This window comes from Vidua chalybeata, chromosome 9 (assembly GCF_026979565.1).
Source record: "Vidua chalybeata isolate OUT-0048 chromosome 9, bVidCha1 merged haplotype, whole genome shotgun sequence".
NCBI classification, from domain to species: Eukaryota; Metazoa; Chordata; class Aves; order Passeriformes; family Viduidae; genus Vidua; species Vidua chalybeata.
In genome coordinates, this window is record NC_071538.1 from 5,858,690 (window position 1) to 5,881,589 (window position 22,900).

The 22,900-nt window shown below is 43.6% G+C and overlaps 3 protein-coding genes and 1 long non-coding RNA gene across 5 annotated transcripts; 3 read left to right on the forward strand and 1 right to left on the reverse strand.

The window, feature by feature from the left end:
- The first annotated feature begins 19 nt into the window (after window positions 1-19).
- On the forward strand, window positions 20-17,024 carry DNAI4 (dynein axonemal intermediate chain 4). The gene is made up of 17 exons (XM_053950559.1): window positions 20-122; window positions 3,530-3,635; window positions 6,668-6,741; window positions 7,465-7,547; window positions 7,696-7,843; window positions 8,732-8,871; window positions 9,639-9,794; window positions 10,349-10,513; window positions 11,019-11,230; window positions 12,218-12,304; window positions 12,932-13,083; window positions 13,664-13,821; window positions 13,966-14,087; window positions 15,111-15,209; window positions 15,584-15,810; window positions 16,440-16,593; window positions 16,881-17,024. The coding sequence occupies exons 1-17, from the start codon at window positions 100-102 to the stop codon at window positions 16,923-16,925; spliced, it is 2,151 nt and encodes a 716-aa protein (XP_053806534.1). The 5' UTR covers window positions 20-99; the 3' UTR covers window positions 16,926-17,024.
- Window positions 5,219-6,376, forward strand: LOC128792292 (uncharacterized). The gene is made up of 2 exons (XR_008432355.1): window positions 5,219-5,387; window positions 6,234-6,376. It is a non-coding gene; the product is annotated as an uncharacterized LOC128792292 (long non-coding RNA).
- A 1,211-nt stretch (window positions 17,025-18,235) lies between the features above and the next one.
- INSL5 (insulin like 5) lies at window positions 18,236-20,149 on the forward strand. Its single transcript, XM_053950566.1, has 2 exons — window positions 18,236-18,722; window positions 19,895-20,149. The coding sequence occupies exons 1-2, from the start codon at window positions 18,560-18,562 to the stop codon at window positions 20,122-20,124; spliced, it is 393 nt and encodes a 130-aa protein (XP_053806541.1). The 5' UTR covers window positions 18,236-18,559; the 3' UTR covers window positions 20,125-20,149.
- Window positions 20,150-20,183: 34 nt separating this feature from the next.
- DYNLT5 (dynein light chain Tctex-type family member 5) lies at window positions 20,184-22,884 on the reverse strand. Of its 2 annotated transcripts, none has more exons than XM_053950564.1 (3): window positions 22,055-22,884; window positions 21,559-21,683; window positions 20,184-21,088 (listed from the first exon to the last, which is right to left on the reverse strand). In XM_053950564.1, the coding sequence occupies exons 1-3, from the start codon at window positions 22,395-22,397 to the stop codon at window positions 20,885-20,887; spliced, it is 672 nt and encodes a 223-aa protein (XP_053806539.1). In that variant the 5' UTR covers window positions 22,398-22,884; the 3' UTR covers window positions 20,184-20,884. The 2 variants fall into 2 exon arrangements, with proteins under 2 accessions (XP_053806539.1, XP_053806540.1); XM_053950565.1 differs by lacking the exon at window positions 22,055-22,884 and adding an exon at window positions 21,760-21,855.
- Window positions 22,885-22,900: the final 16 nt, after the last annotated feature.

Genomic DNA, 22,900 nt, shown 5'->3' on the forward strand with positions numbered 1-22,900 from the left:
GCCCGCGCGCCGCGCAGCGGCCAATCGGCGGCGCCCTTGCTGGCGGCCAATCCCCGCGCCGCGTCTTGGGCGGCGTTGTCGTGGCGACGGCGCGACGCCATGCCGGGCCCGCGGCCTCCGCCGTGAGTGGGAGCGGGTCGGGCCTAAAGCTGAAACGTTGTGGAAATTAAAGGGCTTTAAATCCCTAAAAAATGCCTGGGAATGCATGATAAATTATAGCACGGGAGCAATTATAATAGAGCGTTAATTACAGTTAATGAGGGGGAAAATGTTCCGTTCGTATAAATGGGTTACATCCCTTAAAGACTTAGGAATGCATAATAAGTTGTAATATATTTATTATATATTACAACCATTTATTATATAAGTGGTAATATATAATAAATATATATATATAATATATAAAAACGCCTAATGACTAATTATAGTATGAGAGCAACTATAATAGAGCGTTAATTGTAGTTAATGAATGGGAAAATGTTCATTTTGTATAAATGGATTACATCCCTTAAGGACTTAGTAATGCAAAATAAGTTGTAATATATAATAAATATAAGTGGTAATATATAATAAATATATATATAATATATAAAAAATGCCTAATGAGAAATTATAGTACAGAAGCAATTATAATAGAGCATTAATTGTAGTTAATGAGTGGGAAAATGTTCATTTTGTATAAATGGATTACATCCCTTAAAGACTTAGTAATGCAAAATAAGTTGTAATATATAATAAATTGTTGTAATATATAATAAATATAAGTGGTAATATATAACAAATATATATATATAAATGCCTAATGACAAATTATAGTACAAAAGCAACTATAATAGAATTAATTGTAGTTAATGAGTGGGAAAATGTTCATTTTGTATAAATGGATTACATCCCTTGAGGACTTAGGAATGCAAAATAAGTTGTAATATATAATAAATTGTATTCTGTAGTATGAAATGATATTTAATAAATTACATAGGTGGTCAAAATTCTTAATTATAAACTGTTTGCATCCCTTAAAATACATAAATAAATGAATTATAACATGTGATACATTATATTCTACAATAAGCCCTAATAAATCAGTGGTAAAAGTCCTTTATTATAAATGGTTTACATATTTAAATTAATGGGCAATAGATAATGAACTGTAATATAAAAGAAATTATATTCTATAATAAATGATATTCTATAATAAATTGCATCCTATAATAAATTGCATTTTATAATAAATTACAAAGCATAAGAAGTTATAACAAATAAATAATCAAAAGCCCTATCTATAAATGGTCGAAATCCTTTACAATATTAATTATTATACACAATAAATTGTAATAAATGGCTGCACTCCTTTCTTATAAATGGTTAAAATCCTTTGTAATGATTATTTATGTAGCAAGAATTATGATTTAGAATAAATTATAATCAATAAATGGCTGCAGTCCCATAATCTTGTATTAGAAATGGTTGGCATCCCTTAAAATAATTGCCAATAAATTATAATAATCCTTAATTATAAATGGTTTAAATCCTTTGAAATAACTGGTAATGTTGTAAATTGTAATAATAATTATTATAATTGTGATAAATGATAAAAGAAATAGTAGAACCCTTTGTTGTAAGAGGTTGAAATCCCTTGAAATAATTGGTAATATATAATCAATTATAGGAATTCTTTATTATAAATAGTTACAATCCTTTAAAATAATTGATATTTTATAATCAATTTTAATACAGTTGAAATGGTAAAAATCCTTTATTATAAATGGTTAAAATCCTTTAAAATAATTGTAATAAATAAGAAGTTATATTATATAAGAAATGGTAAAAATCCTTTATTATAAATGGTTAAAATCCCTTAAAATAATTGTAATAAATAAGAAGTTATATTATATAAGAAATGGTAAAAAATCCTTTATTATAAATGGATAAAATCCTTTAAAATAATTGTAATAAATAAGAAGTTATATTATATAAGAAATGGTAAAAAATCCTTTATTATAAATGGATAAAATCCTTTAAAATAATTGTAATAAATAAGAAGTTATATTATATAAGAAATGGTAAAAATCCTTTATTATAAATGGTTAAAATCCTTTATAATAATTGGTCTTTTATAATAAATTATAATATATTAGAAATTGTAAGAATCCTATATTATAAAGGGTTAAAAATTCTTAAAATCCTTTAAAATAATTGCTAATAAATACTAAGTTATGTAAGAAATGGTAAAAAATCCTTTCTTATAAATGCTTCACATACTTTAAAATATTTGCTAATAGATCATCAATTATAATAGATAAGAAATGCTAAAAATCCTTTCTTGTAAGAGGCTGAAATCCCTTTAAACAATGGGCAATTTATAATAAATTATAAGAATCTTGTATTAGAAATGGTTAAAAACAATTGGTATTTTATAATAAATTATAATACATTTAAAAAGGTAAGAATCCTTTCTTATAAATGGAAATAAATTGTTAAAATCCTTTAAAATAATTGGTCATATATTAATATATATAAAAATAATGCTAATATTAATATATTAATAGAAATAATATCAACATTGTTACTATTATATTAACATTACGATTATTAATATTAATATAATATATTAATATTAATATTTTATAATTATATTATTACTATATTAAGTTATATAAGAAACGGTAAAAATCCTTTATTATAAATTGTTTAAATTCTTTATAATAACTGGTAATGTGTAATGAATGATAAAAGAAATAGTAAAATCCTGTATTTGAAGAGGCTGAAATCCCTTAAAATAATTGGTAATACATAATCAATTATAAGAATGCCCTATTATAAATGGTTTAAAATTGTTCAAAACCTTTAAAATAATTGGTGTATATATATATTTATTTTATTTATTTTTATATATATATATATATATATATATATATATAAAATATACCAATTATTTTAAAGGATTTGAACAATTTTTAACCATTTATAATAAGGCATTCTTATAATTGATTATATATATATATATATATATATATATATATATATATATATAAAATATATAATAAACAAATATAAAATAAATATATAATAAATAAATATATAATAAATATATATATATATAATATACCAATTATTTTAAAGGATTTGAACAACTTTTAACCATTTATAATAAGGCATTCTTATAATTGATTATATATTACCAATTATTTTAAGGGATTTCAGCCTCTTAAAATACAGGATTTTACTATTTCTTTTATATAATTTATATATATATATATATATATATAACATTGGTAATTATAAGTAATTATAAATTGGTAAATATAAGTAATTATGAGTAATTATTTAAAAAATATAAGAAATGGTAAAAATCCTTTATTATAAATGGCTTACACCCTTTAAAATATTTGGCAATACATAATGTATAACAACATATAAAAAATGGTAGAAATGCTCTATTATAAATGGGTTTGATCCTTTCTAATAGCTGGTAACAATTTGATATTTATAAATAGAAATGTTTCTAAACATTTGCTGGTGATTCCAGGGCCAGCAGAGCCCCGAATTCCCGGAGAACTTCCACGGCTTCCTCGGCTTCCCAGGGAAAAGCCACGCGGAGCGGGGCCCTGCCGGGCAGCCCGGGAGCTGTGCAGGTGAGGAGGCCCAGGAGCAGCCCTGGCATGGCTGGGCTGGGAAAGGTGGGAAAAACCCAAATCCACCTGAGGGAAGGATGGAATGGTTGGGCTGGGAAAGGTGGGAAAAACCCAAAATCCACCTGAGGGAAGGATGGAATGGTTGGGTTGGGAAAAGTGGGAAAAACCCAAATCCACCTGAGGCAAGGATGGAATGGTTGGGCTGGGAAAGGTGGGAAAAACCCAAATCCACCTGAGGGAAGGATGGAATGGTTGGGTTGGGAAAGGTGGGAAGGACCCAAAATCCACCTGAGGGAAGGATGGAATGGTTGGGCTGGGAAAGGTGGGAAAAACCCAAATCCACCTGAGGGAAGAACTATGGAGCCCTGGAATGTTTGGGTTGGCCACCCTTGGGAAAAGTGGGAAAAACCCAAATCCACCTGTGGGAAGGCCTGGAATGGTTGGGTTGGGAAAAGTGGGAAGAGCCCAAAATCCACCTGAGGGGAGGATGGAATGGTTGGGTTGGGAAAGGTGGGAAAAACCCAAATCCACCTGAGGGAAGGATGGAATGGTTGGGTTGGACACCCATAGGAAAAGTGGGAAAAGCCCAAATTGCACCTGTGGGAAGAATCATGGAGCCCTGGAATGGTTGGGTTGGACACCCCTAGGAAAACCCCAAAATCCACCTGAGGGAAGGATGGAATGGTTGGGCTGGGAAAGGTGGGAAAAACCCAAATCCACCTGAGGGAAGGATGGAATGGTTGGGCTGGGAAAGGTGGGAAAAACCCAAATCCACCTGAGGGAAGGATGGAATGGCTGGGCTGGGAAAGGTGGGAAAAACCCAAATCCACCTGAGGGAAGAACTATGGAGCCCTGGAATGTTTGGGTTGGCCACCCTTGGGAAAAGTGGGAAAAACCCAAATCCACCTGTGGGAAGGCCTGGAATGGTTGGGTTGGGAAAAGTTGGAAGAGCTCCAAATCCACCTGTGAGAAGGATGGAATGGTTGGGCTGGGAAAGGTGGGAAGAACCCAAAATCCACCTGAGGGAAGGATGGAATGGTTGGGTTGGGAAAGGTGGGAAAAACCCAAATCCACCTGAGGGAAGGATGGAATGGTTGGGTTGGACACCCATAGGAAAAGTGGGAAAAGCCCAAATTGCACCTGTGGGAAGAATCATGGAGCCCTGGAATGGTTGGGTTGGACACCCCTAGGAAAACCCCAAAATCCACCTGAGGGAAGGATGGAATGGTTGGGCTGGGAAAGGTGGGAAGAGCCCCAAATCCACCTGAGGGAAGGCCTGGAATGGTTGGGTTGGGCACCCTTGGGAAAAGTGGGAAAAACCCAAATCCACCTGAGGGAAGGCCTGGAATGGTTGGGCTGGGAAAGGTGGGAAGCTTGGAATAGTTGGGTTGGGCACCCTTGGGAAAGGTGGGAAAAGCTCCACATCCACCTGCAGGAAGATGCAAAGAGCCTTGGAATGGTTGGGTTGGGAAAAGTTGAAAGAGCCCCAGATCCACCTGTGGAAAGAACTGGAGAGCCCTGGAATGGTTGGATTTGGCACATTTGGGAAAGGTGGGAGGAGCCCCAAATCCACCCGTGGGAAGGCCTGGAATGGTTGGGTTGGGAAAAGTGGGAAGAGCTCCAAATCCACCTGAAGGAAGGCCTGGAATGGTTGGGTTGGGCACCCTTGGGAAAGGTGGGAAAAGCTCCACATCCACCTGCAGGAAGAACCAAAAAGCCCTGAAATGGTTGGATTTGGCACATTTGGGAAAGGTGGGAAGAGCCCCAAATCCACCTGTGGGAAGAACCAAAAAGCCTTGGAATGGTTGGGTTGGGCACCCTTGGGAAAGGTGGGAAAAGCCCAAAATCCACCTGCAGGAAGATGCAAAAAGCCTTGGGAAAAGTGGGAAAAGCCCCAAATCCACCTGCAGGAAGAACCTTGGAGCCTGGAATGGTTGGGTTGGGAAAAGTGGGAAGAGCCCCAAATGCACCTGCAGGAAGAACCTTGGAGCCTGGAGTGGTTGGGTTGGGAAAAGTGGGAAAAGCCTCAAATCCACCTGCAGGAAGAACCTTGGAGCCTGGAGTGGTTGGGTTGGGAAAAGTGGGAAAAGCCTCAAATCCACCTGCAGGAAGAACCTTGGAGCCTGGAATGGTTGGGTTGGGAAAAGTGGGAAAAGCCCCAAATTCACCTGCAGGAAGAACCTTGGAGCCCGGAATGGTTGGGTTGGGAAAAGTGGGAAAAGCCTCAAATCCACCTGCAGGAAGAACCTTGGAGCCTGGAATGGTTGGGTTGGGAAAAGTGGGAAAAGCCCCAAATCCACCTGAGGGAAGAACCTTGGAACCTGGAATGGTTGGGTTGGGAAAAGTGGGAAAAGCCCCAAATCCACCTGAGGGAAGAACCTTGGAGCCTGGAATGGTTGGGTTGGGAAAAGTGGGAAAAGCCCCAAATCCACCTGCAGGAAGAACCTTGGAGCCCGGAATGGTTGGGTTGCACCTCCAAGCCCATCCCATTCCCAAAGCAGGCAGCTCCCAGCATCCCAGGGCGCTCCAGGCTGGCCTTGGGCACTTGCAGGGACGGGGCAGCCCCAGCCTGACAATAATTAACATTTCTAACCTCAGATTTGTTGCTGGAGCAGCTCCTGTCTTCACCCAAAATCCAGAATATTCCCCAAAGGTAACCTGGGAATCACAGGAGCACCTCAGCGCCCTTCCTGCACCAAAATATTCCCGGCATTAAAAAGCTGTTGTAATTGCTCACCTGATTTCTTTGGCTGCTGTGATTTGTCAGTGGAGGGGATGGATCAGAATCAATAACTCCTTGAATTATTGATCCAGAATCAATAACCTTGGAGCTGCTTACGGAATGAATGAGCTGCAGAAGGCACAGGGAGGAGCACAGCTGGGTGTGACAGTGACAGGAACGTGGCTTTTCCCAAAGAAATCCCAAAAAGCTGGGGCTGACCCTGCAGGAAAGCAAACCCCTTCCAGGTGCCCTCCCTATTCCTGGCTGGGCACACAGGGGAATGATCCTGATTATTTCAATTTTTCTCCAGGTTTTTGATGATGAAGGGAAGAATGTGACACCCCTGCCCCTCTTCCAGCCAGACCCAAACGCTGCTGTACCCAGGCAAGAGAAGTTTTATTAAAAAAAAAAAAAAAAAAAAAAGCATTATCAGTTCTTTATAAAAAGTAAAGTATGTATTTTAAAGTATTTTATCTTTTTTAGTAGTGTTTAGTAAGTGTAGACAACCTTTTACGCAAAGTAATAAAATATAGACATTAAAATATCAAATTAAAATATTAAAAATATCCGTTCAACTATCAAAATATGCTTAACATAATAAAAATTCTCTGCTTTAATAATATTTAAGCAAGTTACCTGTCTGTGATTATGTGCATCCATCTCCAAAAATGCTCTTAAACAAGGAATTTGGAGTTAAAACTCCTAAGTTATGTTTCTCTGCACTTTCATTTACAAACATCCAGCACAGAGGGAAAAACAAAGCCAAAAACTTTGGGCTGACAAACTCAATTAAGTCACGCAGAGAAGAGAAATAATTATTGGTGTTTGAAATGAAAAATCCTGAGCCACAGCTTTATCAAAATGCAAGGAATAATTGTAATGATTTACAATTTATAGTTACAACTGTAAACACTGATTTCTGAGATGAAGATTGCTCTTTTTGCCATGTTTCCCAGGCTGGCTGTCCCAAAGGACAATCCCAGGGCTTGGGATGTCAACCAGGAGCAAATACACATAAAAAATGACTTTAAAATACAAAGTGCCTCTAGAAAATGAACACTTTTTTAGTTTTTTGAGCCAATTTCTGCTTGTTTCTTGCCCCTGAAGGACACATGGAAGCAGCATCTCAACAACCAAGTCTGGCTTAGATGAGACAGAACCTCAACAAGACCCAGCTTTGAGCTTGTCTGGTAAAGAACTCACCCAAATAATTCGAAATTCAATATCTCCAATTCTATATGCTGGGATTTGTGAGACCCTGAGCCAGCTCAGGGCTTTCCAGAATTAATTTTTCCCGTTGATTCGGAGCAGCAAAGGTGTTGTTTGTTGGCTCCCCAGCTGTGCAGCAGGAGGGGGAGGCAGCGCTGACAGAGGCAGAGCTGGAGCAGAGGGTGGAGATTGTGCTGTCGGAGACGGCCACGCTCCGGATGCTGGACCTGCCAAGTGCCCTGCTGTCCACGGAGGCAGAGCAGGCTCACAGGCTCCTGTAAGGCACCTGCTCTCTGCAAGTGTGGAAACCGACCTGATACGTGTGCTGTTAACATAACTTTGATAGAAATGCATTGTTTATATGTTTATATATATATTATATATTGGACATGACATTATACACGTTGTATTAAATTATGTTGTATTATATGTTATACTATGCTATGCTATACTATACTATATTATACAATACTATACTATATTATATTATACTACATTACATTACATGATACTACATTACATTACATTATATTACATTACATTATATTACATTACATTATATTACATTACATTATATTATATCATACTATATTCTACTATATTATATTCTACTATATTCTACTATATTCTACTATATTATATATTATATTATATTATATCATACTATATTATATCATATCATACTATATTATATTATATCATACTATATTATATCATATCATACTATATTATATCATATCATACTATATTATACTATACTATATTCTACTGTACTATACTATATTCTACTATATTATATTATATTCTACTATATTATACTATACTATATTATATTCTACTATATTCTATTCTACTATATTATATTATATTCTACTATATTATATTATATTCTACTATATTATATTATATTCTACTATATATATTATACTATATTATACTATACTATATTATATTACATATTGCATATTATTATGTATTATATATTATGTGATATATATTATACTATCTATCTATCTATAGTATATCTATCTCTATAAAATATCCAAGAAGCAGGACACTGAAGCCATGGAAAAGCCTCTCCTGATCAGCTCCTTGTTAAAGACACTGAGAATTCCAGGCAGAATTTCCCAGGGAGTCACCAGCCAGTGTTTCCTTTGTTTTCCAGGGAGAGGAATAGGATTTACGAAGAGATTTGCAAGGCTAAAATTGGCAGTGAGTACTTTGAAGAAAAGATGGTGCAAACCTTCTGTGGAGCTGCCAAAACCAAGGAAGTGCAGTGTGAGAGCATCACCATGGCAGAGAAAGGTAAACCTGGCCAGGGGACTGACAAAAGGGATCTTTTACTTCCACTTTTTTTTTTTTTTTTTTTACTTCCATTTTCACTTCTGAGCAGGAGATGTTGCCTCAATTTCCACTTCCAGAGCTCTAAGTGCAGACAGGACAGTGTGGGCTGTGGTGGCCTTTTCTGCCCCTCCTAAATCTTGAATTTAGTGCTGGAACACTGAATCCATTGCAATGAAATTGCAATGAACACCCCCAGGGAATGTTACTGTTGGGTGTAAGAGGCCAAAAAAATTCTGGGGAATGCTGTTCCACACACTTTTCCTTTGTGTTAGTGTATGTAAAATGATGGAATTGACCCCAAAAGTAAATAATAATCTGTTTTGAAAAGCTATTTTTCACTTTTTTTTTTTTGTGGCATCAGCAGGGCTCATTCCAACCCCTGAGCACATCAAGGCAAGTTTTGGGTGGGAGCTGGCCCTGCTCAAGGGGAGCCACACCCCAAAAAAACCCTGATGGAGCTGCAGCAGTCACACAACAGGAGGAGCTTTAAAGTTCTCTTATCTGCTTTAATGATTCTTATTAAGCACAGGCAGCCTTTTCTGTAAATGTGTAAAAGATGGCAATTAAAAGATGAAATCTAAATATTAAATGGAAAATACCAGTTCAAATATCAAGACCTTTGGAAGCAGAGGTGGTTCCAAAGCCCAGCCCAGCAGTTGGAGTACAGGGAGCTCCCTGCAATGAGGTACCAAAAGAAGAGCCCCGTGTGACAGGAAATTCATTCCCAGGGATGATGGTGACTTCCTGGGATTTGGACAATTCACTGCCTGCCTCGGGAGCAGAACCTGCAGAGACAGAAGAACCCAAAACCCCAGCAGGGAAAAGCAGCAAATCTCCCACAGCTGCAGAGCACAGTCAGGCTGTGGCTGCCCCTTCTGCCACAGGTAACATTCCCCATTTCTGCCCTGCTCTCATCCTCCTGAACCAGGCACATCCCTGGGATTTGTGGGGAAAACCTCCTGAAAAACACTGCCTGCAACCTGCAAGGGAGTTTGCTAAAGAATCTTGAACAGGGCTGCACTTCTCTGCCCACTGCCATCAGAAATCACCTTAAATAAAGATAAATACTCAGGGACAAGGTTTGCTGGTACTCGCTTTGGGAAGTAGAAGCAAAACACCATTTGTGAAAAATTCCAGAAGTATCTGAAAAAGATAAAGAAATTATAATAAGAAAATATAAGATGATAGAATTATAAGAAAAAAAATAAGAGGAAGAAAAAATTCACAGTGAAAGTATTTGTTTTGAATTCTCTGCTTTTTGCAGGTGGAGGAAAAGTCTTTCCCCTTGATCTTTCTGTGTGAACTTTTATCCTGTTCAAAGCATTTCTGTGCCATTTATCTCTTATCAGGCAGTATGGGCCCGTTGGACTCCATGATCCTTGTGGATCCATTCCAGCTTGGAATTTCTGTAATTCAACTTCTTCCATGACCATTGCAGAGAGTGCTGCTCCTGCCAGGAGCCACGAGGAGCAGGAATGCCATTCAAGAGCAATCTTAACTTCAGCAAAGCTGCAGCAGGATTTGGTTGTCATGGAGAGGATTCTCATGGAGAACATTTTTCAGCCCAAACTCGCAGTTTATCGGCAGATCCCTGTCCTCATAGGTTTGTTCCTTGCTCAGTACCCTCTTCCCAGCCAGAAATTCCTCGTTTTCCACAGAAATTCCTCACTTTTGGCTGGGTAGCTAAACCCACCTGCACCAGACCTGGCTCACTCCAGCCCAATCCAGCTGTCTGCTCCGTCCCCAGCCAATTTTAGTCGCAGTTTTTAGAAGTTAGGATGTCTTAATTCCTCAAACCTTCACTTCTTTTCTTTTTCCTGCAAAATATTTGCTGAATGGGGAAATTTTTCTTCTGGTGTGAATAATTAGAGTGAGATATAACCTACAATAATATAGGGTATATATAATAATATAGGTTATGTAGTATAGGTTATATATAATAATATAGATTGTATATAATAATATAGGTTATATCTAATAAGTTACATAATATAGGTTATATATAATAATATAGGTTATATAATATAGGTTTTATATATATATATAATTATACCTATAATTAGGTAAGTGAAATATTTCTACTCACATTCTGCATCTGTACATTTTAGAACCTGTTGTTACCTCAGACACCGAGGTGGAAGAAGATGAAGAGGATGAGGATGAGGAGGAGAAGGATGAGGAGGAGCAGGAGGAAACAGCAGACCCAGATCAAAGCCCAGCAGAGGGGGCAGGCCCCAGGCTGGAGCAGCTGTGGTCATACAGGTGTGATTTAACCAGGGCTCACAGCGTGAGCAGCATGGCTTGGAACAGAGTGAACCCTGTGAGTCCACAAACCATTCCTGAGCTGGCCACAAACTGGGACAAGCAGCTGGTGGTGGCAATAAACTCCTGATGCTGGGGTGCACCTCAAAGATGCTGCTTTAATTTACAGGCTTTCCCTACACATGGGTCATCACAGCTTTAATTGGCCCAGAATTTCATGAATTGCTCCAGTTTACCCTGAGCAGCAATGTTCATAGACCTGGTCTGTTCCAAAATTGAAATGTAACCCCTGCTGCTAAACTTTGTTATCATTGATGGAGTTTGTTTGTGGTAGTTTAGACACCACGTCTTTTTCTATAACAGGAACCTCCAAAAAAAAAAGCAGAATTCCTCAAAATTTAAGGATAAGATGCACAATAACAGCACAGAAGGCAAAGCTTCCTAAATCTGGTCATGTAAAGCTTTGTTTCCCAACAGAATTCAGTTATTAAACAAAAATAATGAATGGAAGAGAGGTAAAAAGCAGCTGAAGATGAGAAACAGAAACCCAGTGAGGGGAAAAAAAGAGATAAAGACCATTTCATGTTTTTAGTGCACCAAATGTCCAGATATTAAACAGTTAGACACATTTAGAGACTTAGAATACAGGACAAACAATCAGCTACTTTTAAAATGGGAGTTCCACAAACTACTTGTTGAGTGCAAGAAAAGAAAAATTACTGGAGCTGAAGGCTAAAGGTTGCTGGTTTTTACTTCTGCCTGTGGAAAGGAATGAAGGGAATTCACTGGACTGTGGAAAGCTAAAAGCCAGGAGTTTGAGGTGCTCTCTGAAGCTCCTTTTGCAGCTAACCCTGAGAGGGAAAATTAGAAGTACTCCATTAAATAATGCACATTCAAATATGATTCTAGAACAGTGTATCTCCTTGCAAGAGAATAACAAGAAGCCTTGTTATTCCAGACTTTGCCTTGGCACAAAGGTGCCTTTGGAAATGTCCTGCTGAGCTTCAGGTGGAACTGAGAGCTTGCTGCTGCTGTGTGCTTGCAGGATCTCTTGGCAGTTGGCTACAGGGAGTTTGTTTCTCGGGATCAGAAGAAAGGCCTGGCTTGCTGTTGGTCACTGAAGAACCCCATGGTAACTTTTGTTTGCTTTTCCTGCAATCTGCTTTTCTCTGGACAATTCCTGCTTTATTCCCCTTTTAGCTACAGTTATTTACTCTGACTTCTCACAACGCTCAATAAAAGAGGAGCTTTCATAGATGTAACATTTACACCTCTGCAGATCCATCTGAAAAGGGATCCTTTTAAAAGCAGCCATTAAAAACAATATTTGGAAATCTCAGTTACAAAGTAAAAAAAAATTCTGATTGCCATAAATTACAACATTCCAGTTTGATTTCTACTACAAACTTCTCTTGGCTAAAACTGCATTAGACTAATTTAAACCAGGCAGAGTCAAATCTTTGATGCATCATTACCACACCATGATTCCCTGCTGTCACCATAGATATTTTTATGTATTTGGTTTGGAGTAGCCTCACCTAACTTATTTTCCAGTGTCATTTTCCACCCAATTTTTATCTTTTCCCTAATTTTATCAGTTGTAGCAAGAAATACATGGTGCCAGTGAGAACAGAGAATCATTTCTGGTCCCTGTGGACCATCACTCGAGCTTTCCAGCAGACACTGAGTGCCCAGCGCTAAGAGAAGAGAGGTAAAAATCACCCAGCTCAGAACTTTGCTGTGCTTCTCTCCTGGGCAGTGGCCAGAGCGCATCTTCCGCTGTGAGCACGGCGTCACTGCTGTGGATTTTTCCCTGGCAAGCCCAAACCTCCTGGCAGTTGGGATGGCCAATGGACGCGTGGCCATCTACGACGTCCGGAGCCGCGAGGACGCCGCGCTGCTGGACAGCAGGTCAGGCTGGAGCTCCAGCTGCTCCACCCTCTGAGCCTGCAGCTCTTGCAAAGGGCCAGCCAGGGAGTGCCTTTCCCTCACCCTCCAAGGAACCCCAGCTGTAATTCATATTCCACGTCCTAACTGGGACATTGCAGCCCTGGGAAATCAATCCTTACGGGACCCCAGTGGTAGCTTTTGGTGCTTGCTCTCTGATCCCTCTTGCTGAGACTGGAGAGAATATCAGCAAAAGTGGGGGGAGAGCAGGAATTAAGAAGAAAATGAGAGAGGGGATGGGTGGGTGATGAGGAAAGCTCCTGCCCTAAGGGCAGCTCCCCAGGTCTCTCCTACAAGGTGCAGACTGATTTCATGGTGCAAGCACATAAACAGTGCCCTGAAACTAATTATCAAAGATGTTTAATAAGGAAACATTCTCCTGGAGAAAACAACCAACGTTCAGACCATTTTTTAAAAAGAAAAGCTAAACACTTCTGTTGTAAGACTTAACACTCATTACAAAGTGGAAGCTTAATTATTTTTCAAACATGTTGTCTTGTCTTTGCTCATCTGTGATTTACCACGTGTATCTTTGTTGTCCCAGTGCATCCCTAAATAAACACAAAGGTCCTGTGTGGCAGCTGAGGTGGGTGGAACAGGACAGAGGTCCAACAGCAGGAGACAAAGAAGAGAGGCTGATGTGCATCTCGGGAGATGGGCGAATGACCCAGTGGTTCATTCAGCAAAGGCTGGATTGCTCTGGTGAGCACCTGAAACTGCTCTCTCTGACTCCAGCTGACATTCCTTACACCAGCAATCCCACAAAACATTTCAGAGCTGCTGGGCATCCCAAAGCAGCACGAGTTCCTCAGTCCTGTTTGACAAAACCTCCTGCTCTTTGCACAGATGTGATGAAATTCAAGCGAACAGAAAGTGGGAAGAAAAACTTACCAGGTGAGAGAGAAAGGAAAAGTGAAGGTCCCATATCACAACAGGCAGCTGGAATGTGCTTCGACTTCCATCCAGAGGTAGGCTCAGAAAGCCCTGAATCCTGGCTGAAGCATTAGCCAGGAAAACTCTGCAGCAGAGGTGGGATGCTCAGCTGGAGCTGCTTTAGTGGGAGCTAGCCAGGGACTTGGCACTGCCATTTAAAGCATATATGTTTTGAAATAAATTGCTTTCTAGCTACTAAGATTTACCCCAAATGAGTGAAATGGTAAAACAGTGATGTCCTCCTGATGCCCAGAGGGGCTGCCTGGAACAGGGGCTGTGTTAAAGGAACAAAGCAGGGGTTTATTAAAGGGCCCTCATGCACTTTGGTCAGTACAAGAGCCTGGCCAAGGCTCTACACCAAGATGGACTCTGAGTCACGAGTTTTCACACTTTTATAAGTTTTGTTCCATTTCCACATTGGGGTTCAGTGTCCAATTCCAGCTCCAGGTGCTGCAGTCCCACCCTCCCAGGCTGCTCTTCTCCATTCCCTGCTGTTTGCACTTTTTGGGCTGAAGCTGCAGCGGTGTCCTTGGTTCTGGGCTGGAAAAGGATTGCTGTGTGTGCCTGAGCTGTGAGGAGAGCTGCTGGCACTGAGTGTGGAGTTCAGAGTGACACACCAATGCAGTGCAGAGCCTGGGAAATACGAAAGCTCAAACTTCAGGCATCACTCCCTGCCACGTTACTCACATTTCCTTGGGCAGGCCTCGGGGCAGTTCCCCTCTGCATGATGGCCAAGGCTGGGAGGATTTGTCCAACACCTCCCACATCCAGCACTCAGCTGAGCTTCTCTTCATCCAGCTGAGTCCTTCCTCCACAGAGCACTCGAAGAATCCATGCATTTTCTACATGGATTGCTGAAAATCCAAGATTTTCAGGAGTCAAACCCCAGCACGTTGTGCATTGTTGGAGAACACACCCAGCAAATGTGCAACGCTGTGGTTCCACTTTCCCCACCACTCACAGGAGCTCCTCCCTGGAGCTGAACCCTTCCAGCCCTGGATGATTTCTGCAAGAGTGATAAATTCATCCAACCTAGGCTACTTTTCCCTTTCTTTCAGGATACTGATGTTTTTCTTGCTGGAACAGAAGAGGGCCACATCTACTGCTGCTCTTGCTCAGGCAAGGAGCAGATTCTGGGGACATACAGAGGCCATAAGGTGAGTGACACTGTAAACAAGGACAGCAGGAACTGCTCAACTCAAAAATGTAATCTTTGCTTATATTTAGTGAACATCTGCAACAAAAGAAACCTAAACTCTTATACTGGGAATGAATTCCCACAGCATAAAGCATCACAGTGTTACAGGATTACTTTCTATGCTGTCAGGATTTTTTCAAGTAATTTATTAAAACTGGTACTATAAACTGTATTAAAGCTTTAGCTCTGGCTTTATTTTAAGACAGCAGTCAGAAATCTGATTGTCCTGTAGAGTTAAATAGTCTTACCTGTGGGAGAAAGGCTGGGTAGCTCTAGAAGAGATTCTGTAGCTCTGCAGCAGCACCAAGTTCTGCTTTGTTTCTCTCCAAACAGGGCCCTGTGTACAAAGTCACCTGGAATCCGTCCAGCACAGAGATGTTCCTCAGCTGCTCTGCAGACTGGAGCATCCTTTTGTGGCACCGGGATTGCCACACCCCCCTGTTAACCTTCACTTCTGTCACAGCTTTTGTTCATGACATCAAGTGGGCTCCAAAATCAGCCCTCGTCTTTGCAGCAGTGAATGAGAAGAGGGTGGAGATTTGGGATCTGAGTGTCAGCATGTGAGTAATGACTCTTCTCAAAGAAGAGTCTGAAATTTAATTGTCACACATTGTTACCTCATCAGTGTTTTTATCAGATCATTACAGCTCCACATTTGCTTGCTCAAACCATTGCATTTTGAAATATTCCTTGTGTAAAAGCAGATGGTGGTTACCAGAGATTCGGGGTGAGAAGAGAAGGAGCTGCATGCCTCATGGAGCTGATAAAGTGTAAATCTGCCCTTTTTCTGCAGAAATTGTGGCAGAGTTAGAAGGGGAAAAAACCCAAACCTGAGCAACTTTGGTAAAGATTGGATGGTCTGAAGTTGAGATGACAATTACCTGTGACCTTGTCCAGCTGCTCTGGGTTTTGTGTTACTGACAGTGTGAAGCCCTGGTGGATCCAGAGCCCTGCCACATCCTGCAAATTATTCACCTAATAGAAACATTAACCACCACTCTCCAGGTCAGGAGAAATTTTAGGCAAGCAGGGTACCTTAGTTAACAGCAGCTGGGATTTTCCTCCTGGCAGAGCTCAAACCAAACACTGCCTCACTTCCCAGTTTCTGAGGTAACCTAGAACACAGAAAGTGAAACGTGCAGCCTTTCAGCTGATAAATGCATGGTACCCATTAACTCTTGGGTTGCAGCTTCCACCCCGTGCTCTCCTGTGCTGCCAGCCCTGAAGGGAACCTCAGCTCCCTCCTGTTTGCCAGGAACGCCGAGTGCCTGCTCCTGGGGGACAGCTGTGGCCAGGTGGGGGTGTGGCAGCTGCACAGCCTGGCTGTCCCCAGCACCGACCAGGTAGGGCTGTGCTCATTCCCCAGCAAGGCAGTCCTGGGAAACACCCAGCTAGGGAATACTGCAGTAGGTGGGATCACCATTCCAGCACCGGGTTAAAAGGGGGTGGTTCCTGCTTTTCTGCTGCCACACCACTGGGAATTAATTTCCTTTATAAACAAGATAAATGTTTGCATGCTGCCAAATAGGACAGCACAAATGCAACCCAGCCTGGCCTGCCAAAAGGTGCTATTTTCCAGCATTAACAGAATTCTACAGAAGAATCAGCTCATTTTCCTCTTGTTTCCCAGGTTGGTTCCTTGCGTGACATCGTTGCTCCTGCTGGAGCTGTTTAACAGCAGCTGATACCCCTTCTCCTTCAGGAAACACTCACTGTAGTATGAACATAAACTGGTTATCCTTTTAAATCAATAAAGTTTCTCTTTGAAGCCACACTGCTTAGAACCTTCTTTCAAAAGGCCTCGATTTCCTCCTGGAAGTCCCCTGGTTGCACCATGCATGGGTGGCCTTCTCTGGAACCCTGATCATGGAAAGGTCTCTGCAGCGTTTTCTCCTTGGGCCTTTATCCCTTTCTGCTTTCCCCCCAAGGACTTTTCTCCTTGGGTTGAAAGCAGGCAGTGTTTGGCTGCCCAAGCTGGCTTTTTTGGAGGGCAGAGCAGAAGAAACAGAAAAAAATACCCAGCTGGAGGATTTCCAGGCACTTCCTGCCCACAGGAAACGAGGAGCATCTCCAGAGGAGTGATTAAGCACAAGCTGCTGAGCACATTACATATGGAAACGTGTATTTTATAGATCCAGAACATGCAGCCTCTCATTATCCTGACAATAAACACCCAGCACTCAAACACATCACTGAATTAAGGATCATTTGTGCTGCATTAACATCCACTTCCTTCTGTGTGCTGCACATCTGACAGGGCACACGCAAACTTCCCCGACATAAAATTCATCTTGGTGTGTTTCAAGGAAAGACACTCGTTAAGGTGAATCATTTGTTAATCATTATTGTAAATCCAACCAAAATACACCCTCATGTTTTCCATTCATGCCCATGACTGTTTGCTTACTGCTAAAAAACAAGCTTTCTGTAACACATCATAACCCACCCTGCACACAGTGAAAATCAATTACCTGTAACTTTATGGTGCTGGAAAATCCTAGTGGTGCTAGGAAGGACTCAAGATCTCCAAAGTTCCTCATGTATTTTGTCCTTAAACATGTAATTTCTGACCATATAATTGAGACATTTCCTCCTAGAGGCATTTTATTGCAAGGATTTTTTTATAGAAACGTAAATACATTGAAGCCAACGTTAGGAACCAATAACTCAGAATCAACCTCTGCTCCCAGAGCAGAGACTCAGCTCCATGTGCTGCAGGATCCTGTCCTGACCATTGGCACACTGGGAATCCTGGCTGGGATACCAGCATATGGCACAACCCCCCTCTGGAGTGGATTTTCTCAGCAGTGCTTGGCACTGGCAGGGCTTCCCCACAGTTAGCAGTGACCAAGGCAGGGGAATGAAGAGGTGCACGATGCAGACGTCACGGGAAGGAGCTCACTCCATTTTTCTTTGGGATCACCAACACAAAAAGGCATCAGGCTGTGTGGGGAACACAGACACCAAACCCACTGAGGACAAATCCCATCACAAACTCCCTTTTGTTCTGGCAGAACACACATTAAGTGCATCCACCTAAGCCACACCCCATAAACTGTTACACCTCAGGTGTTCCCAGTAAAGCAGCTACGTAGCCTTCCGAAACCTTTCATACCTGACTGAGATCCCAAAGCACTTCAAACGTGACCAGAAACAAGCAGTTTATTTGTTTTCAGCAAACACTGCCACCCTCGGAGTGAGCCGTTACCCAGCGGAGTGGGTGGTATAAATGGGAAGGCTCCAGCAGAATTCCCCACTTCATCCCTTCTGCCCTGCCCGCGCCCAGCTGGGAAGCGCCAGGCCGGCAGCATGAGGGGCACGGTGCTGGCACTGGGCTGCCTTGCCCTCCTGCTCCTGGCACGGGAAGGGAGAGGGGAAGGGAGCAAGGTGAGGCTCTGCGGGAGAGACTTCATCAGGGCCGTGGTGTTCACGTGCGGCGGCTCGCGCTGGAAAAGGCACCGCGACCTGCGCGGTGAGTACAGCCACAGCGCCCCGGGCTCCTCCCTGCCCGCTGCACCTGGATCCCGGGGATCCCAGGGGATCCCAGGGGAGCGGGAAGCAGCACATCCCCTGCTCCCCTCAATCCCTGCAGCTCCAGCCCGCCAGCACGGGCTGTGCTCGTGTTCCCTCTCCTCGCAGCTTCTCTGGCTTCCCGGGCTATTTTGCTAAAGAAAAAAATAATTCAGACCAAGATTTTCCAAGCTCACCTGAGGAACGGGATCCAAGGCAAGGCTGTCACTGGAAATCTCTCTGCCATCTCATTTCAGTGACAGGTTTTGCTGAAGTCAGTGCAAGTGTCATCCTGTGGTTTTCGCTTTCCCGACTAGAAACCAGAAACTTTATAAAACTTTGTCCTTAAAGCATGTTGAATACCTGCTCTGCAATTTAAGCACCTTCACATGCTTTTGTGTGTATTTATACTTACTAGCACATTTCTTGATACCCAGAAAATTTTGATTCGATAGTCAGAAAATTCAACTGTTACATGCACAGCTAGACATCTGTACTCTGATTAAAATAAATAGGGAACAAGAAAATAACAGAGGCAGATGACAGCAGCAGAGGCTTTCAGCACTTCCTACATCTGCATTTTTGGAAAATTCTCTTATAGGAGCAGCTGTAAACAAATAAAAGTGCTAACATGGGCAACCCCCTCCCCAAAATCTGCTGAAGAACCTTGCTTTTAAAAAGTGAGAACTGCTACACCTTTACAGACTGCACAAGGCCCAGCTGTACTGAGGTGCTTCAGCTGCAGCTGGACTGAAATTTCTGTGGGAACACCCAGAACTCTGGGGTAGCTGATGCCTTAATGCAACACCTGCAATTCAGGAACCCCCCAGGTCCAGCTTAACGTGCTGGCCAAGAGCCTCTGACACATCAAATCACAGTTTTTCCTGGAGAAGCAAATATATCAGTGTGAGACCACTGGACACTCTTCAGTACAAATCCCTGAACTCCTCGGTTTTACCACGTTGATCACGGATTGCTCCTCACAGCGAGGAGCCTGTGATGTGGTGCTCATGCCAGAGGGCAACACTCACCTCCCTGGCTGTAGCTCGGTGTCTTTCTAGTAAAGATAAAAAGCATAAATGACTCATCTTCCCATGACTTTTAACGTTTAAGCTTCTCATTTTCCTGCCACAGAGAGTGAAAACACCCAGCATTTCCCGCACGAGGGTGACGCTGACTTCTCCTCACACCCAGAGCCGAGGCTGGGGACCCGCAGAGAAGAACCCCAGCACGTCAAACCCCAGCAAGAATTACAAAACAGCAGCAAAGTTTCTGTGCTCAACAAGCGTGAGGCAGCCAAGCTGCTGGCCACATCCTGCTGCAACGTGGGCTGCAGCAGGAGAGAGATCAGCTCCCTGTGCTGAAATGCAGCAGCTCGGCGCCACAGCCTCCAGGGATTAAAATAATCATGACATAAACCACAGCTCTTTCAGTTGTGTTCTTTAATTGTAGCTTTTGGGGGTTAAATGTCACGGTGCACGCCAGCAAGTGGCTTCAGGTTGTCTGCATTTCACAGTGTTTAGAGGGTTAAACTTTTAGTCATGAGTACGTGAAGTATTTCTTCCCAACTAACTACTGTTCTGGTTAGAGCTTTGCACCTAAAATGTAATAAAATAAGCAGTTTGTGATAGGTTTGTTCTCTGACTCAAGAAAACCTAAGAGCAGGTTTTACCAGGGAAATAGGGGTAGCAAAAAGTCTGGTTTCAGATCCAGAGCAAGGTGAGCCAGATCCCACCTCGGTGGGGAATGGCTGCACCAGGAGAGACTTAGGACCATCAGTACCAGCCCCAAAAGTGGGCAGGCAAAACCCATGGTTTATTCCCTAATCCAAATACTTCCAGTAATATTTCCTGGAGGAGAACAGGGAAAACTTTACTTACAGGCATTATTCTGAAAATATTTCCCCTACAGAGCAAGTTCTAAAAGCAGCAATCAGCTGCAAAACTACGTCACAGAAAGCCACTTCCCAGAGAAAACTCTGGGAGAGACCCTTATTCCACTCGCCCAAAGGCTCACATTTCAAAGCAGGTGAGAGTACCTCGGTCCTTCACAGATATTTTCAACAACAGAGCCAGGAAGAGTCAGGCTGAATATTAACTTCTGCTGCTAAACGCGACTGCCTCCCTACTCAAAATACACGCCATAGACACTCGCCACAGCAAACAGCGAGCTGTTCTTGAACACGTAGGAGGAAAACGTGTCGCTCTGGGGGTCCCAGAGGCACCTGCTGCTGAGCTGCAGGCTCTGCCCGCCCAGCTGCCCAACGTGTGCCACCACCACGATCTTGTAGCGGGGCGCCAGCAGCGCTTTGACCCGCGCCTTAACAGCCTGCGGAGAACAACAGATTCAGTCCAGACGTGTCCCAAAAACGGGCGTGGATTGACAGCAGGGCAAGGGGGAAGGGTATTGAACTGACAAGAGGACGGGGCTGGATGGGATATTGGGAATTAGGAATTGTTCCCTGGCAGGGCGGGCAGGCCCTGGCACAGGTGCCCAGAGCAGCCGTGGCTGCCCCTGGATCCCTGGCAGTGCCCAAAGCCAGGCTGGACACTGGAGCTTGGAATATCTGGGACAGTGGGAGGTGTCCCCGAGGCTGGCTGAGCTTTGAGGTCCCTTCCCATCCAAAGCAGCCTGTAAATCCATTAACTAACTCGTCTAAGTCTGCACCCTCCTCTGAGCAACCCCTGCCGGCACCTCCACAGCCGCCTCCAGCCTTTATCTTACACTTTACCGGCATTTCGGGGGGATATTTGGGGCACTCCACAGAGGCACAGGACAAATGTCCCGTCCCGTCCCACCTCAGCGATGTCCTTGGCCGCCTCCCGGCACGGCCCCGGCTCGTAGCGCCGCTCCCTCAGGGCGCTCCCCACCACATCCCTCAGGATCTCCTCCACCGCCGCCACCGGGAAGCGCCTGCCAGGCCCTGCGAGGCAAAACCCGAGCTTATGAAGGAAAAATCGCAGCGCTGGAGGGTTTTTGGAGGGGCAACCGACACCCACTCGAGCCGGGCTCCGCGGGGGTTTCGCCGCCCTCCATTGCCCTCAGCTGCGGAGGGGAGGCGGTGCCGGGAGCGGGGCCCGCCCGCCGCATTCCCGTTCCCCGCCTCCACCCGCCGTATTCCCGGCCTGCATCCCTCCGTATTCCCGTTCCCCGCCTCCACCCGCCGTATTCCCGGCCTGCATCCCTCCGTATTCCCGTTCCCCGCCTCCACCCGCCGTATTCCCGGCCTGCATCCCTCCGTGTTCCCGCTCCTCGCCTCCGTCCCCTCACAGTCCCGGCTCCCGCCATTCCCACGCTCACGGCTGTGAGTTCCTGCGGCTCCCCCGGCTCCCCACAGTTTCCACCGGCCCCTGTGCGTCCCCACAGCCCTCACAGGTGCCCATGGCTCCCCACGGGTCCCCATAGCTCCCTGTGTGTCCCCATGGCTTCCACATAATCCTGCAGTCCCTGGTGTCCCCACAGCTCCCTGTGTGTCCCCATGGCTTCCACGTAATCCTACAGTCCCTGGTGTCCCCACAGCTCCCTGTATGTGTCCCCTACAGTCCCCACAGGTTCCCATGACTCCTGCATGTCCCCATGTTTCCCACAGGTCTCTGGATTGTTTTACAGTCCCCAGAGGATCCCATGGCTCCCACATATCCCTGCAGCTTCCACGGGTCCCTCTGTGTCTCCACGGCTTCCACAGGTCCCTGCAACTTCCACATATCCCCACATAAACCTAAAGATTCCGCGTGGCCCCATGGCCTCCAAATGTCCCCAGCATGTCCCCACAGCTCCTTTATGTTCTCAAGGCTCCTGAGGGTCCCTGTGACCTCCTCAGGTCCCCACGGGTTCCCCACAGCCCCCCCGGAATGTCCCCTGTGGGTCCCTATGGCACCCGTGGGTCCCTATAGCCCACACAGATTCCCGTGATCCCTGTGGATCCTCACAGACTCCCCGTGTCCCCACAGCCCTGAAGTGTCCCCATGGCCTCCGCGGGTCCCCCAAATCCTGCATCCCTCAGGTCCATTCCCTCAAGCTCCATCCATCCCCACAGTCCCTGTGCTGTGTCCCCACGTGCCACCCTCGGCTTGTCCCCGTGCTGGGACACTGCACATGACTCCAGCGGCAGTGGTGGGTTTTGGGACAGGGACCCTTTTT

What these genes read in the sequence shown, in the direction of transcription:
- DNAI4 (XM_053950559.1), top strand. Translation starts at nt 100, where the DNA reads ATGCCGGGCCCGCGGCCTCCGCC. An exon ending in GCAGCCCGGGAGCTGTGCAG is followed by an intron (nt 3,636 to 6,667) that starts GTGAGGAGGCCC and finishes ATTTTTCTCCAG; the next exon opens with GTTTTTGATGATGAAGGGAA. An exon ending in GGTCACTGAAGAACCCCATG is followed by an intron (nt 12,305 to 12,931) that starts GTAACTTTTGTT and finishes TCTCCTGGGCAG; the next exon opens with TGGCCAGAGCGCATCTTCCG.
- INSL5 (XM_053950566.1), top strand. Translation starts at nt 18,560, where the DNA reads ATGAGGGGCACGGTGCTGGCACTGGGCTGCCTTGCCCTCCTGCTCCTG. An exon ending in AAGGCACCGCGACCTGCGCG is followed by an intron (nt 18,723 to 19,894) that starts GTGAGTACAGCC and finishes TTCCTGCCACAG; the next exon opens with AGAGTGAAAACACCCAGCAT.
- DYNLT5 (XM_053950564.1), bottom strand. Translation starts at nt 22,397, where the DNA reads ATGTGGGAGCCATGGGATCCTCTGGGGACTGTAAAACAATCCAGAGAC. An exon ending in AGGAACTCACAGCCGTGAGC is followed by an intron (nt 21,684 to 22,054) that starts GTGGGAATGGCG and finishes TTTGCCTCGCAG; the next exon opens with GGCCTGGCAGGCGCTTCCCG. An exon ending in CGGCCAAGGACATCGCTGAG is followed by an intron (nt 21,089 to 21,558) that starts GTGGGACGGGAC and finishes TGTTCTCCGCAG; the next exon opens with GCTGTTAAGGCGCGGGTCAA.